This window comes from Sphaeramia orbicularis, chromosome 18 (genome assembly GCF_902148855.1).
Source record: "Sphaeramia orbicularis chromosome 18, fSphaOr1.1, whole genome shotgun sequence".
NCBI lineage: Eukaryota > Metazoa > Chordata > Actinopteri > Kurtiformes > Apogonidae > Sphaeramia > Sphaeramia orbicularis.
In genome coordinates, this window is record NC_043974.1 from 12,498,861 (window position 1) to 12,516,504 (window position 17,644).

At 38.0% G+C, this 17,644-nt stretch overlaps 1 protein-coding gene across 1 annotated transcript in view; it reads left to right on the forward strand.

The window, feature by feature from the left end:
* The window catches only part of tnfsf10l (TNF superfamily member 10, like), a 186,367-nt gene extending 171,293 nt beyond the window's left edge, over window positions 1-15,074 (forward strand). Inside the window, exons 4-7 of the mRNA XM_030162525.1 lie at window positions 381-488; window positions 10,589-10,752; window positions 12,142-12,252; window positions 14,484-15,074. Of these exons, the coding sequence (XP_030018385.1) occupies window positions 381-488; window positions 10,589-10,752; window positions 12,142-12,252; window positions 14,484-14,669 (569 nt within the window). The 3' untranslated portion in view covers window positions 14,670-15,074. The remainder of the gene's footprint in view (window positions 1-380; window positions 489-10,588; window positions 10,753-12,141; window positions 12,253-14,483) is intronic.
* Window positions 15,075-17,644: the final 2,570 nt, after the last annotated feature.

Here is a 17,644-nt window from a genome sequence, read left to right on the forward strand (position 1 = left end):
TGTAGCTCTGAGACAAATATTCCTTTTGAGTCAAACCCATTCTCTCGTTAATTCTTGAATTTCACATTTTGACCCAAGGCTGTATCTTGGAAAGTTCCGCCAACCAACATTTTTGACTTGATTTTTCTTTATCAGTGACTCTCATGTGGTAAAATTTCATTACTTTTATTCTGGAAGCATTTTCCTTGTAGACCAGTGATATTATGATTTTATTTTTGAGCTCGATGCCCTGACTTGCACTTTGCCAATTCATCCCGCGGGCCGGGTTGGAAACTTTGGCGGCCCAGATTTGGCCCCCGGGCCACATGTTTGACACCTGTGCCTTAAACTAATCTACAGTTTCATCTCTGACACTTTTCTTCATTTCCTCTCTCCACCAGAGGCGAGAACCATGCCTCGTAATTTCAACACCTCGGGGTCAAAGTTCATGACCTCCGTGGCCCAGAGGCCATCTGCCCACTTGACCCTCCGAGACACGAACTCGCAAGGTGAGATGGGTGTGTCGGCTGAGACTCTTACTGTGGGTTGGGCTGGGGGGGGGGGGGGGGCAGGAAAGGCAAAACACCAAGAAAAAGTAATATCAGAAGAGACATTTTTCTGTTTCTGTTAAAGTGAAAAATGCCAAATAATGCAACTGAAAAAAGTGTATAAAGAAAGAACAATGAGATTATATGAACAGTTATAAGTTTTACATTTTGCTTCATATTTGTCTTGCATCTTGTGACATATTTATTTACTTATTTTGGTCTGGTATAATGTTTTTGCATCATTTCGTCATGATGTTTTGCACTTTCTGGACATGTAGTTTTGCACTTGGTTTTGTATTCATTTTGTATTATCTTTGGATGTATTTAGTTTGGTTTTTCTGACTTTATACAATATGATTTTATAGCTAGTTGTATATGGCTAACCATTAAGGTTATTATTATTTAGAAGGGGGCAGGAAATATAAGATTTTCTTCATCCTGCTCCTTTTCGAGCATGGCTGTGTACATGTTTGTTTACTTGATGATTATTGAATGTTTGCTGATGAAATGCACAACCATGAACGAAATAAATGAAATGAATGAATGAATGCATATGGGTCAAAACACAATAATGTCCCGTCAGAGAGTGAACTTTAATTGATTGCCATTCCAACATTTATTTCAATATAAAATAGCTCCTTGTTTTGAATAATCCCTTATGGTCCAACTAAAGCAAAATTAAACTGAAAGGTAAAAATGTGGGTCATTTAGTGACACTGATCTGTAAAATTGTCTCTAAAATGTCCCGTCAGAGATTTCAAATACTGTGTTTTGACCCATATTATGAGTTCATTCTCATTTATTTTGAGCAGACAGATCTCCTCAGGCAGTTGATACAGCTTGTGAAGTGTAAAATAATAATTATTTGCATGTGAACATTCCAAAATGAACATTCCACTCTGCGTTAGCTGCTATTTTTTGGTCTCCATAACATACATTTTATTTCAAATTAGTTTATTTCGATTATGCAACAAAACAAAAGTAATCCTATTTAGTCCTTAGAAATAAAACAGATTGCAAGAAAACATGAAAAAACCTATACATACACATGAAAACAAAGTATGATTTAATTTGCATATTTGAAAAGGAGTGGGAAGAAGTAGAATTTATTTAATCCTACCTCTTCTCCACACAACAGTCTATGCTTTAGCTTCCTATCAGCAAAATATATGATAAATTTAAATATTTAACCTCACTTATCATCTTCACATACACATACATACATACATGATACTGACAAATCAGAAAGGTAAATAAATAAACAAATAAATGCATACATCCTTGAAGGCAACACAAAATGAATACACTATAAAGTAAACAATATGACAAAGTAATCAAAACATAACATACATTTATCATAAACAAGTATACTATGGCCTACAAATCATAATCTCCAAACACAAAAAAACATACATACTTTTTTTTTTTTTTTTTTTTTGTGGAAATGAAGTTCGAAATTTACTTTTCCAACTATAATTTTGACTCATGGTGCAATAGTGTTGTATGTGAAAAAAAAAATGAGAAAAAAAAAGCAATATTAAAAAGTATTATATATATTAGATGTAATGCAACAGGTAATAATCAGCATATAAAAGTACAAAAATAAGCACAAAATAAAGCAAATAATAGAAAATTTTCATCTTTTAGTACCGTGTTTTTCAACCTTTGGGTCGGGACCCCATGTGGGGTCACCTGGAATTTCTAGTCATTGATTAAAAAAAACAACAACTTACTAATAAAAAATATATGATTAGTTGACAGACAATCCCAATCCATAAAAAACATGACAAACTATGAAGCTGAAACTGAAGCACTGTGGTTCTGTTTATCTGTCAAATGTTCATTGTGGTCAGTTTTAGATGCTGCAGCTCTTTCATAATTCATAGTTTGCATTCTTGTTTGTTCAGTATTAATTAATTAATAGAAACGCTCCAAAAAGATGACACCAGGTCCACTGGAACACTGTCAAAGCTTCCATTTCTTCAAAAGAGTGAAATTCCTCCAATATGTTCAAACATTTGTCCACAGCATGTGATTCATTTACAGGAATTTCACGTATTTGGTTCGTTCCTTAGCGATGCTTGTGAATGTAGCAGCAGAGCGAACACCAGGGCAGTTCCAATGCGGGCAACAAAGGTCCTGCCCCCTCAAATAAAAGTTTCTGAAGGTAGGGGGAAGGAAATGAGGTGCACAACAACGGAAAGACATAGAGGAATTAGTAAAGCGTCTTAAGTTTCACTTTCACTGTACGGTGCCCCCCCAACCAATTATTATTTGTACATACTGTATATATTATATTTTCTGTGCAGCAGTGGCGATTTCTCATAGACTGCAGGGGAAGTTCAGCTTCCCCTAAAATTACAAAAATTAAATGGTTAAATCTGTACGGTTGTTTTGACAATTCATTGACTACAAATGTGTTAGAACACGTTCATCTTAAAGATGAGTTCGTTCAGAATCAGCTTTAGCACAAATCAACAGACTCGATGTTGTTCACTTCTCGTACATTCCCGTTGCACTGTTTTCTCATTCGATCTCTGCTCAGTGCATTTGTCCGTAGACTGCGGGCGTCTATGGGCTTCAATGGGACTGAGTGGAACAGTTTTTTTCATTGCCTCAAAACTGGACGGTAATTGGATAAATGCCACGATGTTGTCCCGCCCCCGGACGCCGGGCGTCTCTGGGGGTGAATGGAGCTGTGGATGGAGCTCGGCCGGGCTGGACGGCAGAATCCCACGTGCTGATTGGAGGATCAGTGGAAAGGCTGAATCCCATTTGATTGACAGCTATTTTCAGATCTCCTCCTTCAATGACATAGTTCAGTTTAATACCGTCGCGCATTCTGCTGTGAAATCGAAAGAGAAACCACTACGAAATGACTTGTTCATTTCTTGCACTGTAAATAAAACACACTCATTGTACTTCCTTGTTTCAATTTAACATAATTTCAGCGTTTTCTTGTTTCAGTTACATAATTTAATCATTTCTTGTTCGAGTTTAATATCGTTTTGTAGATAGTTAAATCAATCAAACTGTCGGCTAGGTCGGAGTGAAAGGAGCATCTGTTTTTTAAAAAGGCTGAAGTCTTACACCCACAACACAATGGGCCAAGGCAATCTAAGCAGCCCAGCTCTGCTGGACATAGAGAGGACACTGGTCCAGTCCCTGGAAAAGACGCCTACTTGGTACGATAAGGTCACTGAGCATTTTCTTAAAAAGGAATGGAGGGCCGAATATATGTTTAAATAACTTGACAATTTTTTTTGATCTAAGTCGACAATGAGCTTCCCCTGTCGGAAGGACGAGCAGTCGCCACTGCTGTGCAGATGGACATGTAAAGGACAGTTAATGCAAACACACCTGTTTGGACTCTTTTATTCCCTCACCCAATGAGAATGGATAAGAGAATCGATAAGGAATCGGATCAATAAGCAAAATGGATAATGGAATCGGAATTGTTAAATTCTTATCAGTTTCCATCCCTATATATTATATCATCCATATTATTTTTTACCCAGTCTATTTTTGAGGATCAGACCTTGCCTGTAACTGACTCCCTGTTTTTATTTGAGGAAATACTCTATCCACTGGATCTTTGAGCGATAGTATTTTGAGATATCTCCTTAAATGGACAAGATTGGACCTGGTAAAAAAAAGAGATCCCACATTTGTATATCCAGCCATAAAACAGAATTAGAATATCACAAAATTTAATAGCTCCTTTTGAATGATCACTCACATGTCTGCTGTTAGGATTTAGCTATTTCAAGCTGTTTCTCAGGCTTTTTCTTAATACTAGGCATGTTTCCTTTCCTTTCCTGCACGTTTTAGTTCCTCTTTTTCTCTTCTTTGTGCAGTGTAAGTGCTACAACAGAGCGATTTTATCCATGATTTTAATAATGATACAACTCGGCATGTGACACTCAGGGAGGATTGTGGGGGCTTAAACGCTTTTGCGGCTTCTGTTGTATGTGTGTGTGTGTGTGTGTGTGCTGCGTCGGCTCTTATGTACTCATGTTTCCTTTTACATTTATAGGGTGACGGCTCCTGCGAAAAAAAAAAAAAAAACATCAAAGGTCAACCCTAAAACTGTCTGTCTCTTGTATTTCCTTATGAGAAACTCAGGACAAGCGTGAACTTCACCTTACGCGCTTCCTTCTTCCCTCACAAACACACACACACACACACATACAAAAGCAACACTTTCCTCGTCCTTTGTCGAGTCTATGGAAATACCATCAGGCAGCCTTTGCCAGATTGTCAACACCCTTCAGTTTGCACGCGAGCTTCACATGAAACAAAGTTCTGCACAACAGACATCTACACAAGGGCATTCCTCAGTTTACAACACACACTATACTACTCTTATCTGGTACTGTCCCAATAAATATCTGTTTTATGACTCTCTAAAGTGATGAAGCAGTAGATAGTTTATGAAAGTTTTCTTATGTGAAAGAATGTGGACATTTATTAGAAGAATCTGGCAGAAGTTAAGTCCGCTAGTGGATGTTTCATGTATGAGATAAAGGTACAGAGCGCATGAAAACCAAGTCCTGCTGTTGATCATTTGCAACTTGTTATCAGAATAAGGCTACGTTCAGACAGCAGGTCTTAACGCACAATTCGGATTTTTCGGTGAAACATGATTTTTTTGTGTGTGTGTGTGCTCGTTCATATTATACATTAAATGCGACTTCTATCAGTTTTGAGTACCATGGAAACGACGTCATCTTCTGCAACATCGATTCACCAGTAAAACCCATGGAGTTGGATCAATGACAGTGGATGGACACACTTGGTTTATGTTCAGTTAATGATATATTTTGCTGAAAAAGTCACTTTTTCTTCAGTTTTCACTGTTTTCGATATAATAACCATCAAATTTAATCTGAGCTTTTATGAACATCCACATGATCAGTAAATTAAATATAGGAAGATACCTGATGTTCACTGAAAAAACTAAAAATACAGAGGATAATGTTAAAATAAATGGCGATAAATCACTTAAAGATGATAGCAGATGTAATAAAAATAAATAAATAAATAAAGACTTATTAATATAAAAAGCCGGTGGTAATTATTTCCCTCTGAGGTGCAATGACATTTACTCAATTAAAGAAAAATGGAAATATGACTTTACTACTAATTTCATCCAACTGTTGAACAATTCTAAAAATGTGAAATGAACACACTCAGATCACAGTAACACAGTCGAGAAATTATGTAATAATTATAACAGGCCTCGGGCCAAGGGAATTCAAGTGCATGTAACCAGAACAACAACATGTTCATTACGACAGTATGTGGTCAAAAGCACTCGACCACATGTTAAAGCAGCATGGGGTTGAAACTAATGAGATACTAACGCCCTAAACAGCAGACGGATCAGCTCCAGAGGGAAGGGAGAGACAACGGCGCTTTTACAGATCATACACAAATGGACAAAAGTATTGGGACACATTGAATTCAGGTGTTTCTTTTCTAACAGGGGTCTGGAATCCAAAACAATAATGACTAATGTGGTAATATAGTTTTATATTGGGATAAATATGTTGATTATTAATATTGGTGTTGATATGTTAAATCAGCAGGAATATTTCCTTAAAGTTTAATGGGAGATTGTTAGCCTCATAAACAGCATCAGCACAAACAATATCATATTGATTATTAACCCTCCGATATCCGGGTGCACTTTTTAGGCACACTTTGCACTTTATTTTAAAAAACTTCATATTATTTTTCACAATTTAAATAAGGTTAGATTTCAAAAGTTGTTCATTTTTGCATGATCTTTGAAATTCTGGCCACCAACTAAAATTTGCACATTGTAAGCAAAAGAAAATTGCAAGACTAGCATCTGTCTCCCAAGTGTGCCTAAAACACACTATTTCTTCCATTATAACCACTGTTTTTGATCCATAAGCCGTTAAGGCATAAATCCTGCTTTTACTGATATCTGAGCTTCATTTGAGAGGTGAGGGTCTAAATGAATTTATTAATGTTGTCAATGTTGCGGTTAATCATTGACATATGCCAGGCTGCAAAAAATCAAATAATATGTGATCCAATTTTTATGTAGTATATTGAAAAAAAATCATATTTTGTGTTTTTTCCATCAAAAAATGTAGTGACATCATGATGAAAGGAGATCATTTAAATGGTTAAAAAAATGTAAAATGAATGATTATTTGATATGTATGATGAAATCAAATTAGAGCAGAAAAATAAATCAATATATAATATTTAATAGTTTGATTTATAGGTGTGCATTTTAGTAACTCCCCAAAAAAAGTTTTGGCCCAATCCGTAAAATTGTAGACCCCCCCCCCAACCGCCATCTTTAGGGTGCCCGTCAGCCGAGTGCAGAAAACCCATTTTTCAATAGAAAATCATGCATTTTTCGGTACCTGCTGAACTGAAGAAAAGGGAGGGTACCAGATGGGTAATCTAGGATCAGACGTTCTCCAGTGAAAGCCCTGAGTGCAGATCTGTGAAATAAGACTAGGCAATAAAGAAATCAGCAAAAACATGTGATTTCACCCATTTTTCAGTGTGAAATGACCTTGACCTTCTCTAAAATCATGTGACCTTGACCTGTACATGATTTGAGACCTTCATAAACGACAGAGCCGCTGCTCCTCCGCATCGAGAGGGGCCAGCTGAGGTGGCTTGGGCATCTGTTTCGGATGCCTCCTGGACGCCTCCCTGGGGAGGTGTTCCGGGCATGTCCCACCGGGAGGAGACCTCGGGGAAGACCCAGGACACGTTGGAGAGACTATGTCTCTCGGCTGGCCTGGGAATGCCTCGGGGTCCCCCCGGAAGAGCTGGAGGAGGTGTCTGGGGAGAGGGAAGTCTGTGCATCCCTGCTTAGAGTGTTACCCCCGCGACCCAGCCCCGGATAAGCGGAAGATAATGGATGGATGAATAAACGACAGTAGCATCCCCCAAAACCTCAAATATGACATTTGCATGAGCAAATATGGGATAACTAACCAACAAATGCATGATTTTCCATTGAAAAAGGGGTTTCTGCACTCAGCTGACGGGCACCCTAAAGATGGCGGTGGGGGGAGTGGGTCTAAAACTTTACGGATTGGGCTGAAATTTTTTTGGGGAGTTACTAATATATAACCCCTTTAGCCCTATCAGCCCGCCCACGGGCTGAAAAAATTATATTAATATTCATCTACTAAAAAAATATAATAAATCAGGACAATGGATGTTTTTTTCAACTTTTGCTCAAAGTTTAGACCCTAATGTTAATAAAAGTACATCAAAAGTGTATTTTAGTGCAAACTTTAATGTTCAAACATGATTTTTAATCTTTGTGGGGTGAAATATACGCTATTAAAAATCTCCGACACGAACAATTAATTTATGCATATCATCATCAATCCAGCCGAAAAAAAAACAGGCGAGGATAAAAAATTCTAATTTCTCTTTTAGTTTGTTACAGTTTACTCAGGCATAGTAATAGATACAATATTTTAGACGATGGGAATAGATTCTGTGAGGTCTGTAAATGTCCATAGACACCAAGAACATCCATATGAACCTTATTATTATAACTATTATAAATAATTCTTCATTTACTTTGGGTATGTCTTTTTAGGCGTTTTTCCCCTGAAAATATGGTCAGGGTTAAACAGGTTAACTGGTCAAATTAAGAGCTTGATCGGAAAAGAAGTCCCAAAAATGGGACGCCCTAACCATCCTAGGGGAAAAAATGGGCAATTTCGCACGCAGATACTACTGAATGATGCCCATCAGGAGGATTTAGAAGTGGGTATACACAATGCTGACTCAAAAATAAGTAGGTATACACTGTATACCGCCGTATACCCTGGACTAAACCACTGCATGACATGAACATGGACCTCCTTATACGAAAAAAAAACACAAAGAAATATCACTTTAACATGCCGCACAAAAACGTCCAATGCATTCTTCTGTTGGTGCTCTTGGCTCTTAAAGTTTCTTCAGGTAAAATATATCATTCTTTTACTCCTGCAGTTTCCATCTCACATATGAGAATCTACTTTCATGCTTCAAGTACAAAGCGAGAAGGTCGTTTACTGGGATGTTATCGCCGCTGCGTGCACGCAAAAACCATTTTCCTACTTATTTTTATACTTTTGGGAAACCCAATAACCCATGAGTTCTAAATATTTCAGACATTACTCTTTGAATTTTGGCAGGTGGATCATTTTGAAGCTGTAATAGAGATTAAAGCTGGTCACAATGCTGATTATTTCACATATCACTCACTATTTCCGATTTGGCTGCGTTTTGATGAAACTTGAGGGAATGATTGCTCAACTCCCGGAGTCTTAGAGGAGTGTTTCTTCTGGGTTACATATTTCATCACTGCCTCTGTTTTCTGTAATATTGTTTCGATGTTGATAAAACACTATTAATTTGATGCATCTTCCCTCCTCAGCCTATAGAAACCTGACTCCCTTTTCCTTTTTAGAGTAAAATACTACCTGATATGGCACACATTTTAGTTGATATTTCACCCTGATGATTGATTTTGAATGACTTTTCTAATTTCTGGTCGTTAAACTGTAGAACCAATAGGGGTGTTAGAAAAGATCGGTTCAACATATCACAATATTTCATTTCACAATACTGTATCGATATTAAAAAGTACTGTATCGATATTTTTAGGTATTTATTCAAATGCAGATATGGCGGAGGTTCATTTTTGTTTTTGTGATTTTCTTTATTGTTTACAGTGGTGTGCAAAAATATTAGAACACTTGTCAAATCCTAAGAAACTGATGGTTTATTTTGTTTCCCAGAGCCTGAATTTCACTTTTTTGCCATTGCAAAAGGTGAAGACAAAGGTACTGAGAATATTTTACCTACAAATTTATCAGTCCAGTCCTTTTTTTACATTTCACTCTAATATTTAGTGTGGCCCCTCTTGGCAACAATCTAAGGAAACTCTCTGGAATGAGCTTCTGAGAGTGTGGAAGGACATTGGAGTTGAAACTCTCATAAAATACATCGACACAATACAAGAAAGATGCGCTGCTGTGATTGTTGCCAAGGGGGGGGCACACTAAATATTAGAGTAAAATGTAAAAAAGGACTGGACTGATAAATTTGTAGGTGAAATATTCTCAGTACCTTTGCCTTTACCATTTGCAATGGCAAAAAAGTGAAATTCAGGCTCTGGGAACAAATAAACCACCAGTTTCATAAGATTTGACAAATGTAATATTTTTGCACACCACTGTATATTTTATTTATTTTCACCTCCGACAAGGAGGTTATGTTTTTGTCGGTGTTGGTTTGTCTGTCTGTTTGTCTGTTTGTGTGCAAGATAACTCAAAAAGTTATGTACGGGTTTGGATGAAAATTTCAGGAAATGTTGATACTGGCACAAGGAACAAATGACTAAATTTTGGTGGTGATCGGGGGTGGGAGGGGGGACGGGAGCCCACTGATCTGCCTTGGCGGAGGTCTGCGCTATTGTTTCTAGAAAAGCACTCGGAGAGCGCAGACCTCCGCCAAGGCAGATCAGTGGGCCCCCGTGCCACCCCCCCACCCCCGATAAGATGTGTTAAAAAGAAATGTTAAAAAAACATATACAGATGTTAAAATGTATATTTAAAAAGATGTTAAAAACACACAAAGATGTAAACATGTGTAAAAAAGATATGGTAAACACACACAAAGATGTTCAAATGTGTTTAAAAAAAGATATTTAAGCACATACACAGATAAAGATGTTTAAAATGTTTAGAAAATATGTTTAAGAACATACAAACATATTTAAGATGTTAAAAAAATAAAAAAATATCTATAAAATTTATTGTTGAAACCCTTTTTTCAGCCTGCATGGAACGCACAATGTAACATTATCAATAATAATAGTAATAATAATGGGGTGGGGGTGGGGTGCTTTTGAGTTCTCTTAGGTGAGGCTCACTATGCCACACTTTGAATGTCAGTAGATGATCTTGACTCCATCGTCTTCCCTGTGAATTTATCAATTAATTTTGCTTTTTTTTCTCTTTATGTTTTTCCATCTCTCCCCTCCTTCCGAACAGGGTTTCCTCCATACCCTATCCCCACACCGGGTCTACATCAGTCCTGTCGTCACGTGGTCCGCTCCTGGGCCAATCAGAGCTTTGGAGCTCACCTGCACAACATGACCCTGTCCAATGGGAAGCTGCGGGTTCCACAGGATGGGCGATACTACCTGTACTCACAGGTGAGCATACTGAACATGTGGCAACAAATCAGAGGGTTAAGCATGGTTTAACAATGACACAACAGAACACTGAGTTATTCATCCTCCCAAATTTACCACCGGTGACCAAAACCTACTGATCTAAACTGTTTAATACCTGTTGATCCACTAATCCTATCAATACATGTAAATAATTGGTGTAAAATACAGTTTGTCATCTTTTCATGGTCATCAGATATGACCCATTTGGATGTTCAGAGGCTCCAGACTTACCACGGAAACACCGTCATCTTCTACAACATTGATTCACCAGTAAAACCCATGGAGTTGGATCAATGACAGTGGATGCAAATGCTTGTTTTTCTGTTCAGTTATTTATATCTTTGCTTAAAAAGTGACTTTTTCTTCAGTTTTCTCTGTTTCTCATATAATAATCCCTCAACATTAAACTGAGCTTTTATGAACATCTACATAATCAATGAATTAACCCTATAAAACCTGAACCATTAAAGCATTGACAGAAAATTATACTTCTTTGAAACTGGAGCCTTTATTGGTCCTTCTGAACAACCTTTTTTTTTTTTCAAATATCAATTTCCATGTATAAGTTTCAATTTTGTATCATATTTGGTACATCGGGTCTCAATGCTCAAATATTATTATTTTTGAATGAACAAAAACATAATATAACACAAACGTGTCTAACAAATTGGTAATTCCAATCCAACAGAGTGGAAGTGCTGCTGGGTCTTCTTCTTGGTGATTACCCACAGGTGCTCTTTGGAAACTTGTGGTGTGTCTGGCTATTTAGAGTAAAAAAAAATCTGCATTAACATGCTAGATTTAAAAAAAATATTCCCAAGGTGCACTGTAGGAATTGTGTAAAAACTAAAAAGCCTTTATTAGTTCATGGCAATCTTTTAAAAGGCAGCCGACACATTATGATCTTTGGTCTTCATCGGGGCTTTTTTCAACAGTGTGTGGTAATTCCTTTTCAAAATTGTCAAAGTTCTTCCTCCTTCCTCATTAATGACAGTCTTGTAGTGTCACTGGAAAGGCCTCTGGTGAACGAATTCCTCCCCCCTGGTGGATTATCCATGTATTGCATGTATCCAATTATATACGTGAGGTTTTTCAAGAAAAAATATTACACTGATCATGTAGAGAGCTTCAAAACTCATGTATCAAATATGGTACATTTGGCGTTATAGGGTTAAATATAGGAAAACACATGATGTTCACTGAAAAAACACAAAGTACAGAAGATAACGTTTTGATAAATCTTGTTTTTTTGTGTGTGAAAGGTCAAATCTATAGAAAAAACTACTTGGGAACTTCCTCAAAAGTAGCACTGGGTCTTTATGGGTTAAACTGATTCCTTCACATCACCATGCATTCTTCTGCTTTCAGGTGTATTTCCGTTACCCATCTCCAGCCGCCAGTGACGGAGACCAGCGCAGCGTCAGCCACCAACTGGTGCAGTGTGTGTACAAGAAAACATCCTACCCAAGCCCCATCCAGGTACACAAAAACATACCCTGTAGTCAGTGGTGTAGTGGTCCTTGGAGAAGTGGGTATACTCTAAATTTTTGCCATTTTTCTTTTTTTTTTTTTTGTGTAGTCCAGAAAAACATCATTTTAGAAACAGTAACATATAAAGACTACTCTATTTAGTTTACCCAAAAATCCATCAGTAGTATTTGCTCACTATTATAAAATGATCATGACTTGATCAGGAGCAGTTTGTAGGTTTTACTGGTCACACAAGCAGCTGCATGAATGGAAATGTATTCAACATGAGGCAAACATAGGACAACGTTAACCTTTCATAATGTTAGCCTTTCATAACGTTAGCCTACTCACACAGTTTAACTACTGGCGACAAAATCTCTTCTTTAAAGGTGCAGTCATAGGACCAGTAGTTTAAAACAGTGACTCATTCTGAAACCACCTTAAAACTTACCTCAGAATTATGTATTCCATGAAAGTAGGTTCTCTCCATATGTATCACTTACTTGTTTGCATTTCCAATAATCATACATCTTTCAATGAGACATGTAAGGCAAGGCAAGTTTATTTGTATAGCACATTTCAGCAACAAGGCAATTCAAGGTACTTCACACAGGACATTGAAAAACAACGATAGCGAAAAAGAAACACATTTAAACATTATGAAAGAAACATAAAAGGTGATTAAAAACAGCAAGTAAGAAAAAAACACATAAAACCCAAAAATATAAAAACACACACATATTAAAGTAAGAGTTGCAGTGCAGAGTTTCGAAAGAGAATATAAAATTTAAAAAGTCAAAAGCCTTTTAGTCAAAGGCAGCAGCGAACAGGTGAGTCTGTAACCTGGATTTAAAAGAACTCAGACTCTCAGCAGACCTGATATTTTCTGGTAGTTTGTTCCACATATACGGAGCATAGAAACTGAACGCTGATTCTCCATGTGTAGTTCTGACTTTTGGAACCCAGAGGAGACCAGCACCAGATGACCTGAGTGGTCTGGATGTTTCATACAGGACTAGAAGGTCTCTGATGTATTTTGGGCCTAAACCATTCAGTGCTTTATATGCTAGCAAGAGAATTTTAAAGTCTGTTCTCTGAGAGACAGGGAGCCAGTGTAGAGACCTCAGAACTGGGCTGATGTGGTCCACTCTCTTCGTCTCAGTGAGGACTTGAGCAGCAGCATTCTGGATCAGCTGCAGTCATCTGATAGACTTTTTAGGCAGACCACAGAAGATACTGTTACAGTAGTCAACTCGACTAAAGATAAATGCATGGACAAGTTTTTAAGGTCCTGCTGCGACATCAGTCCTTTAATCCTAGAAATATTCTTGAGGTGATAGTAAGCTGACTTTGTAATTGTTTGTATGTGGTTTTTAAAATTCAGGTCTGAATCCATGACAGTTACTGTTATGTAGTGACCTGTCAATCTACTGGGGTGGTACTGCCACCTGAGGAGGTGTCCAATCAGGTTCCAGAGGTGGCCACTGCTAGTTAGCAACAGTTTCCTTGGCATGACCCGCCCTACTCTGCCTCTGATTGGCTCATCAGTCCTCATCCCTAAAGTTAACCAATCTAATCAGTGAAGGCAGCGAGTACTAGCCAATTAGAGGCAGAGTAGGGCGGGTCATAACTTCATCATCCTGGGGGAAAAATGGGCACTTTGGGTCAGATACTACTGAATGGTGCACATCAGGGGGATCTAGAAGTGGGTACACGCCATGAAGACTGAAAAATAAGTAGGTATACTCCATATACCCCCGTACACCCTGGACTAAACCACTGGCTATAGTAATGTTCAGTATTTGGTACCCTCAGTTTTCGTCTTTAGACCTTAATGCCCCATTTCCACTGTGTGGTATTGGCTCGACTCGCCTCGGCTCGGCCTTTTTGTGTTTCCATTACGAAAAAGGACCTGGAATCTGGTACCCGCGCCCAAAACTACATCATAGTCAGTCGAGGAGATTCAGTCTTAGGTGGCCGACATAAAAATTCAGACGAGACAACACGCAACAAGTGAGTTTTCAGTAACTCTCTGAACATACAATATGGAAATAACGCGCCGCATTGCTATGACATCCAGGTACTGTAAAGTCAGTAGTATCTCGTAATGGAAACGGTCTCCAGGGTCGAGTCGAGCCGAGCCAAGCTGGTTCCACGTCGTGGAAACACAGCATTAGGTGACTTGTTCAAAGCTAAATATCATCCTTACGTTCTCTTTTACTTGTGTTTCTTCCATCCAGCTCCTGAAGGGGGTGGGAACCAAATGCTGGGCTCCGGACGCAGAGTACGCCCTCCACTCCGTCTACCAGGGAGGACTGTTCGAACTGAGGGCCGGCGACGAACTCTTTGTCTCCGTCTCTTCCCCCACGATGGTCAACGCAGATGATTCCTCCAGCTACTTCGGGGCTTTCCGTCTGGACCTCTGAGAGAAAGAAACGGAGACGAAAAGAAATGGATTGGGCGAAGTATTGGTGAATCGGAGAGCTGGAGACGTGACTTAAGGGGCCTTTTGAATATCCGGGGATTGGAATAAGGGTCATACTGATGGCCTGGAGCTTGGATCTTCAGTGTTTGGCTGGATAGATGCATTGAAGAACGGAAAGACTGGGGTTTGAAGGCCTTCTTTGAAGTGGGAAATGCTGCAACACAAGAGTTTTTACCTTCCTTTATCCTCCTTAAAGTGAAATCATGATTTAAAGAGATATATGTGCAATCACCTGAAAACAAATGTGAGGATTCTTGCTGATTCTCGGGGATGGAAAAATTGTTTTTTTGGAGAAGTTAGCCCCAGGAAAAACAATCCAAACTGTGAGGTCTTCCTGTTAAAAAGAGAAAACCCCAAGAAATTACCCATCCCACTCCACTCCATTCCCCTACCCCCACCCCACCCCATCCCCCGTCGTGCTGCCTGTATCTCAACCAACGAACCAATGAATCTATCTCACGTAGAGGCCTTTTTGTGGGAAGCGATCGAACCCTTGGATGTGGATTCCAGACTGAAGAATGTACAGACAATAAAAACTAAATCCTTTGCATCAAAGATGTGAGGACGGACTGGGCTGTGGAACGGTAGCAGAAGAAAACTAATGATCAAACCAAAGCGAACACAAATTGTTGAACTGAACTTTTGTTTTTTTGTTTTTTTGTTTTTTTGTTTTTTTTTTAAGCGTGCCATGAAAGTGCTGTACAAATGAATGGCTGAGAATGAAATTTAGATGATGAACTGTGGTGATTTTGAGAAGTAATTAATATGTATTTTACCTGACTGGACTTAAAACCACTCTGAAGATTCTGATTCGTAACACTACAACTGTGGATTAAATACAAAGACTTTTTTTTTATTTTTTTTTTTTTTTAAGGAGGATAAGGACTGCCTCTTTGTACTGGATACTGTAATAAGACTGTGTGTGCCTTCTGAACAAAAAAAAAAAAGAGGAGGAGGGAAGCAAACAAAGAGGACAAACAAAGAGGGAGAAATCTTGTAAATGCCAATAAGAATGAATCCAACTACAGATGAAAAGGAAAGAGCGACCAGCCCGTCCAGTCTGTGTTGTACTCTTTCAGTCACTCTCCTTCATTTTTTAATGTTAAGAATTTTTTCTATCTGTCGTTCCTGTCTAACCTGTGAAGCTACATTCAGTTTTATTTTAAGGTTCGGGTTAAGCACGCAAACAAGAAAGTCACGGAGAAGTGAACTAGATGCACAAACAAAACATTAACAGGCTTTTAATGATTTACAGGCAAAGGCCGACAGATTATTAAACCCGGGTTGAAAAAAAACTACAAACGTGGTTGAGAGGTAAACATTTTTTTAGACATTACACTACATGAATCTGTTGTTTTAATATTGTTTCAGTGATTGTATTTCAGGTTGTATGCAGAATCTGCTTCATACTGATACACAGACATTAAAAATGTTGGGGCAAACACCAAAATGTCTAAAATACTTTTCATTTATGTGCTTAAATTTGTACCTTTGTTTCTTTCTTTTCCCTGCAAATCACATTAGCCCAAGACCCAAACAGCCACTGGTGACCAGAACCATCTACTGATGTAAAGTACAGGGTGACACAAAAAACGGGAACTTTTTAACAATCCAATAAAACCAAGAGTGATGGAAGAAAAATATTTTATTCATAGTAATTGAAACCTTAAAACATGCCATTTAAGAAACAATGATGGAATTTTCATTTTTTAAAAATTACAGGGTGACCCAAAAAAACGGGAATTTTTGAAGTGCGTATTGGCAGACATGAGCAAGGGGCAGCACTGCGAGACAGTGACCTTGAGCAAGTAAACACACCCTCATTTTAGTAACCATTGGTGGCTGTGCGAGAATTGTTTGGTAACCGTGTGATCTCAAGATTCGGTAACGTTCCCTGGCCCCCTAGATCGCCAGATTTGTCCGTTTGTGATTTTTACTTGTGGGGCTATCTCAAGAGTAAAGTGTACACGACTCGACCAAGAACTCTGGATGAGTTAAAACACAGAATTCAGGATGAAATTCACAGTATCCCAGCTGAGATGTTGCAGCGGTCAATGAGGAATCTCAACAGCAGATTTCAAGAATGCATTCGTACAGGAGGACGCCATCTACAGGAAGTCATTTTTAAAAAATGAAAATTCCATCATTGTTTCTTAAATGGCATGGTTTAAGGTTTCAATTACTATGAATAAAATATTTTTCTTCCATCACTCTTGGTTTTATTGGATTGTTAAAAAGTTCCCTTTTTTTTTTTTGTGTCACCCTGTATTTAATACCTGCTGATCCACTAATCCACAGGTGTCAAATGCCGTGTTTCCGCTACGTGGAACCAGTTCGACTCGGCTCGACTCAGTATTCCTGGAGACCGTTTCCATTACAAGATAAGCATGGTGTCCAGCTGAGTGGACTTTAGTGCAATTCCATGAAAAATAGATTCATGAAAAAAAAAATTCAAACGCATTGTTTTTTTTTAACCAATCCAATCCAACTTTATTTGTAAAGCACAGTGGATAAAAGTACTGTACAGAAAAATAAATAAAAAACAAAATAACAGAGTAAAATACAAGAATAGATTAAAAGATATAGAACTGTAAAAAAAAAAAAAAAAATTAAAATAAACAAAATAAAATAAAATAGATTGATAAAAATACAGAAGAATAGATAAAACCTAAATAAAAGAATAAAACACAAGGATAGATTAAAAAGCTGTACAATTAATGCCAAATTTAAGAGGAATAAAAACACTCAGTAAAAAAATCTTGATTAAGGTTCTCATAATTCATGCATGAAAGGGTTAACTTCTTCCAAATACCCCTGGGAGTACGTGTACCCCACTTTGGAAACCCCTGCACTGATTCTATCAATACATGTAAATACAGTTTGTCATCATTGCATGGTCATCAGATATGACCCATT